This window comes from Sprattus sprattus, assembly GCF_963457725.1.
Source record: "Sprattus sprattus genome assembly, chromosome: 5".
Classification (NCBI taxonomy): Eukaryota; Metazoa; Chordata; class Actinopteri; order Clupeiformes; family Clupeidae; genus Sprattus; species Sprattus sprattus.
In genome coordinates this window covers 13,396,644-13,403,210 of record NC_137924.1, presented here as the reverse complement: position 1 = coordinate 13,403,210, position 6,567 = coordinate 13,396,644, and the positions used below count along the sequence as shown (strand labels likewise).

At 42.4% G+C, this 6,567-nt stretch overlaps 1 protein-coding gene across 4 annotated transcripts in view; it reads right to left on the bottom strand.

Moving 5' to 3' along the window:
• Positions 1-4,379: 4,379 nt before the first annotated feature.
• Positions 4,380-6,567, bottom strand: part of grb14 (growth factor receptor-bound protein 14) — a 44,521-nt gene continuing 42,333 nt past the window's right edge. For all 4 annotated transcript variants that reach the window (XM_080839285.1, XM_080839286.1, XM_080839284.1 and 1 more), the window contains 2 exons: positions 5,976-6,069; positions 4,380-5,134 (listed from right to left, as the gene is read on the bottom strand). In XM_080839285.1, the coding sequence (XP_080695411.1) occupies positions 4,988-5,134; positions 5,976-6,069 (241 nt within the window). In that variant the 3' untranslated portion in view covers positions 4,380-4,987. The remainder of the gene's footprint in view (positions 5,135-5,975; positions 6,070-6,567) is intronic.

Sequence of the window (6,567 nt, the reverse complement as noted above, 5' to 3'; positions counted from 1 at the left end):
AATTGAAAGAGCCAGCACTGAAACAGCAATTAGCCTGGACATAATTTATCAGAAAAAGTCCATTGAGTAGAGAATGAATCCCACATGGCCATGAAAGGTGAATTTTAATGGCTTGTGGTTTGGACTGTTTTTTAATCTTAGCACTGACTACACTAGACAAATATAAGTATATAATATAATTATGTATTGGCTCTTCAGACCCCTTTTGTTTTTTTCTGTCGTATAATTGTGTAATTAGGCTTTCACATCTTATGACAAAAATATATTTGTAGATGTATTCACTGAACAGGTGTTTTTTTGTATGTTGTATTGAAAGGACCATTCAGCGGCGGTGAGGTGTGTGTTTTACTGGGTTGTTTGCTGCCTCGGAAACAGAGACATGGCCTTGAGGCTGAGAGCTTGCTCCACCAATGGAGTTACAGGGACACGCATGTTCACCAAGTATCTCTTTTGTAGGGACACAAACATGTCTCTCACACACCTAGGGTACAGTACAAGTCATTTCAGACATCCACGCAGACAATACATTATTGACAAGATATTTCTGATGATGTCAACCAATCAAATACTTGTAGACCTAAAGTTGTGTTCAGTGTAGCAATTACTTTGAAATAGCCTTTCTTTAGAAATACGGTTGTCATATATAAACTGACTGCAGATTCGATAACAGCATGAAATACAATTGCTCATAGTTTCAGCAAAATTCAGTAACAATGCCTTGTTCAAGCATATGAGCATGTAATCTATTTATACTGTGAAATGGGTCTGCTTCCTGACAATGTAGCTCTATCTTCATTTCATTGGATATTCCAACAACATATGTCAAGTGAGATGAGCCACATAGTTAATGCAAATATGCTGTCAGCCAAGTGGGTGGACTACTGCTAAAGAGATGAGTCTGAAACCAGTTTCACGAATCACTTAAAGAGGAAACACACGCTCAAAGCTTAGAGTTCCCGTTTAGATACCTCTTTGCCCATTAAAATATTTTAAATGGTCTATTTCAATTTTTTTCCCTTGTCTTCCGTCCTGTAGCCTGCAACTACTGTAGTGCTTGGATTATTTGTACCACAGACGGGGAATAGGAAATAGTTTGCCGTCATGTCCTCCCTTTGACCTCTATCAGCTTTGCTTACCTCTCTCGCGGTGTTTGTCCTTCCTTTGGGGCAAAAGTGGCATTAAGCCATGACATTAACAGTGACAATGCTCAGATGTGCCTCACGGGCTCGACTGACCCTTCGGCTAAGGAACTTTCCAGAGCCTTTCTCCTGAGCATGCCTAGACACAGACTCTCCCCGAGAAGCCCTAGGCCGACTAGCCCCTGTGCAGGCTCAGGTGGGCTCGGCTTCATTCATTCCTCGGCGAGGTGCACATGGAACTGGACGGCCGTGTGTCTGTCTGACCGTTCGGTGCTAAGCGATGTGCGTCTGATAGGCCGAGCCAGACAGCGAGCCCCTAACCTGAATTCAAGTATCCACAGGCTGTTTGGACTGCGTCTAGGAGGAGGAATTCATTAGGAGAGAGCCGTCTCTCTCTCCCTCTCTCACAGACGCAGTCTCTCCCTGAAGCCAGATGTGGATCAATGGTAGAAATACATCCAAGAGAGCGTTTAAGCGGCAGACCCTGGAAGCAGGGCTGCGTTTAAGACTTCATAGTGTGCGCAAACATCTTCCCTGGATCTGAACTGTGTGTGTGTGTTCTATTTTCCTTCCCTCCCTTTTTCTTTTTACAGAAAACTGAAAATAGCAATGCCCGAGAAGCAAAAGGCAGAGACTTTCCATTCAGTCGTGGAGAAAATGTGGTGTGTGTCTGTGTTTGGAACACGTGAACTGAGAATGTAATAAGCCTATGGACTTTCAATGCTTAAGCTATATGTGTCCTCCATTTAATAGTCCAACTGTAGTTATCTTATATGCTGCAAAACTGCACAAACAGACAGAAAAGCACTGTATCAGATCAATTGGGCTGGGTCAAATTCAGTAATTGGCCATCGTATTATTGATCGTCTTTTCAATGAGTTAACTCCCTGTCTTTTCTTTTTGGGTGTCTAAATAAATGTCACTGTTTAAAAATCACTGAAAATCCATGAAACATGCAAATCGTATCACCTCATTACTTCAAACCAAATAGCATGTACAATACAATCAGACCTATTGATGTTAAACAATCTAATTAATTACGAAACAGTAGACCGATTTGAGAGTAGCCTGAAAAATTATCCAACATGCGTCAGTAATTGTTTAGCCTGCTTCAGCCATCTGTGAAAGGCTAAAGCCTGCCATCTAGTGGCTGAAGAAGGACAATTTTGAATATGTTCATCATTGTTGGCATTGCACACTTTGTATTTTCCCCATTTACAAATGCTTTGAAAGATGTTAACCATGATGTTATCTGTTTCCATATCGTGTTTAAATGTAAACATTGAGAATTAGGGTCTCATGGGCCTTAAACTACTTCACTCTCATAGAAGAAAACAATTTTTTGGATAAAAGAAATCTTCATTTTTAATCAGCCAGATTACTCTCTAATGTAGGACAAGTAATTATGCTTCAATTAACTGGAGGTGATTCTTCCCACAAAATGCTGGTAATTCAGGTGAGAACTAAATGAAATATCTGATAACATGTAAACTCCTCCTAAACAAAAACTGAAACAAAAACCTCAAATAAACTAAATCAGGACTGGACACTCCTCACAAGTTACGCTGACAAAACATCAGACATATCATGACTTCATAAGACATAAATTATATATACATGGTCGTTTCACATACACTACACTAGTTCGGTCCATTGACAAAGACCAGGCTAGGTTAGAGCAGAGGCAAAGGAAAGAAACTGATTCTCCAGACATCGCCATGAAAAGTCTATAACAGTCATTATGACTCAACAGGAACTGTTACCAGTGTTTTAACTACAGTGCAATTAACAGCGTCAACTAATACCATTTCATTGTGATTATTTCCAAAAGATGTAAAACATTTCTTTATATAAATTTGAGTTCGCTGAGCAACTTATAGCCTACTTAATAGGTCATAATTATAAAACTGGACTCAAACAGTGCAAATTAGCTTTGATTGATAATGCAGTTCATAATATTCTTCTTGACATTTTGAAAGCACTGTTTTCTCTGTTTGTATTTTACATACACCTGTCAGTTTGCTCAAAATGCATTTATTTTTGTTTCATGTTTCTTTATCTGGCTGTTAAAAGTACATTGGTCAAATAGTCATGTGTATTCTCTTTATATCATCTTTTTTTTTTTTTTTACATTAAAACACATCCATCATAGTTGAATGAGAATCCCTGTGTCATTGTATTTCTTTCTTTCTTTAAAAAAAAAAAGAAGAATTTTCTGCTGTATTACAGGCCGTCACCTGAAGAAACCACATATCATTGTTCTTATCAAGTAAATCTACGATCACGACCTCGCCATCCATTTTATACCAAAAATCAGTTGAAGTACATTGTCAATCTGCATTATACAACCTAAAAACAAAAAAAAAACTAAAAAAAAAAAAAACATCAATTTCAATGTACAACAATTCTTTCATAGTAACTGATAATCAGTGGATGGTATCATACGTTTTCTTATGCCTTGAGGTTGGAATCTCTAAAATGTAAACCACATTATGCTGCTACAACATTACTCAAGGGTGCAGTGTCAGTCTAGACTTATAATGTAATGGATACATTCCAGATTGGCGTACAGTAGTGTACTGCCCATTATGTGCATTGTCTCTCAGCTGGTGTTTTAGGCCACTACAACAGTCACATTCCAGCTTATACAGCATGCACAGAAATGCATTATCACCTGATAACCACGCATCTCAAACAATGAGCAAAAACAAAAACAAACAAACAAAAAAAAACATATCACATATTTATAAAATACCTGAATATCTTTTCACGTGATTAAAATGAGAGAGGGAGAGAGATAGAGAGAGATAGAAAGATAGAGAGAGAGAGAGGCAATTTTTACCCACAAGATTGAGAGAGGACTGTGGTCTGCACCGCTGTACACTTCAAACCTCCTAAATCCTCTCCAACCTGATTTTGTGATATTCTCCTGACCAAAGAAAAAAAGCTTGTTTTTTTTTCCTTTATTGTGCACAATGATTATGGCTATACCATATATTTTTTTTTATTCTCTCACTCTGTTCTCATGGCAACATGGGCCACTGCTGTCAACGATCAGAATTGGACTGACAGTTCACTACCATAGAGAAGGAGAGTTTCATTCACAAACAGTGGGCATTTAGCAGGCTAATGTCCACACATACTATTCAAACAGTTTTGACTCTATAATTATATACAGTACATCAACTGCACCACATGGGCTGTGCTCCCCCCCCCCCCCCATCCCCACCCCCACCCTCACATCCTTCAAGCATGTCTTTTTCCCCCTCAGCATCTGAGCAGGCAGCACCCACTGCAGAACAAACTCATACACTTCTAGTCACTTGTCGGTAGGTCCGTTCACCACTCACCTTATTGCAAAAACGTAGAACCCAATAACCAGTCCTCTTAAACACTTGTTTTTGTTTCTCACTACAGCTTTTGTATCATGTGCCCTTTTCAAAAATGGAGAGGTCACACTTGTTCTCATAGCTTGTTGCCACAGTTGGATAAGTGTGTGTGTGTGTGTGTGTGTGTGTGTGTGTGTGTGTGTGTGTGTGTGTGTGTGTGTGTGTTGTGGAGTTGTTTTTCTTGCGGATGTCCGTTATGATCAGTGGCTGCGTTCGACGTCACTGACATCTGCACTCGCTCCAGTTTCCGAGGCTCCTGTCCATCAGATCCAAGGCACGGGGTGCGTCTGCGATCCTCCAGAGAAACCCACCCCCCGCCCCGCCCTCCCCCACCCTTCCCTTCTCTGCCCTCCTCTCCTCCTCCTCCTCCCCCCGTGGCATTAAGGTGCGGTTGGGGGAGATGGGGAGGGAGCGGGTGGAGGGGACGGCGGGCGGGGGGGATGGAGGGCGGGTATGGGATCAGAGGGTGATCCTGGCACAGTGGTGCCTGAGCTTGCAAGGCAGCACCCCTCGGTTGAGCTGGTAGAACTCCACCAACTGGAGCAGGTCGCTGAAGCGTGTGTGGCCCTCGTCCAGGCTGTAGAACTGCTCGCCCTCATCCTCCACCTGCTCAAACACACACACACACACACATGTACACACACACACACGCACAAAGACACACAAGACACACACACACACACACACACACACACACACACATGTACACACACACACGCACAAAGACACACAAGACACACACACACACACATACATGTACACACACACATGTACACACACACACGCACAAAGACACACAAGACACACACACACACACACACACATGTACACACACACATGCACAAAGACACACAAGACACACACACACACACACACACATGTACACACACACATGTACACACACACACGCACAAAGACACACAAGACACACACACACACACACACACACACACATGTACACACACACACGCACAAAGACACAGGAGACACACACACACACACATGTACACACACACACACACGCACAAAAAGACAGAGAGCGAGACACACACACAGTCGGTCAAACAAGATAAACACACCAGTGAAGGTAAACATATGAAAGCACATTTATAAACCAAAACACGAACCATTTTATTCACTCATATATTTGTTTATACCCATATGAGTTCAAAGGAACAAAGACACCGCCCACACACAAACACACACACACACACACACACACACACACACACACACACAAACAAACACACTCACACACACAGACACACACACACACACACACACATACACACACACACACAAAACACAGGCACAAACACACACACACACGCACAAAACACAGACACAAACACACACACACACACACACACACACACACACTGAGATGAACATTAAACATGTGACGCGCACACGTGTGGAGAGCCGGGTTGCAGGAAGCTGTACTCACAGGTAGGATCTGAAAGTGTTTGATTCTCTGCATGTGGCACAGTGACAGGACAAATGTCTTCGGGTTGCTTTGGCTGTCCCTTAAAAGGAAAACCCTGCGGACAAAACAGAACCTTTTCAGCATCGCCAACACCCCCCCCCCCCCCCCACTTCACCAGCTGGATGCCTATTCTGCCTTCTCTGCTGGGGCTTTTTGGGAGCCTGAGAACACCGAGATGATATCTCCAGGCCTCACGCTGCCCCAAACACAGGGGCTCTTTCATCTGCTGGTGGGTTATGTAATGTAAACAGAAACTGCCCAGACTGGACTCAAAATGCAGTGCCATTCTCCAAATTACTCTCATTTCACGTACTATGTCTCGCTACCCCCAAGGCAACAGACACAGGGACAAAAATGTTCCGCGTGAATAACTGGACCTGTGACAAGGGCTTGTGAAGTAATGTTAGATGACAGCAGAAGATGGTGGTAAATTTGTCCACAAGCCAGCCAGAAATAGCTGTGGAAACTCTACACCACTGCATGTTCACTGACACACAGTTTGTTATTTCTGTGTCAGACCTCACGACGGTGGATTTATGTGCAATAGCACGGA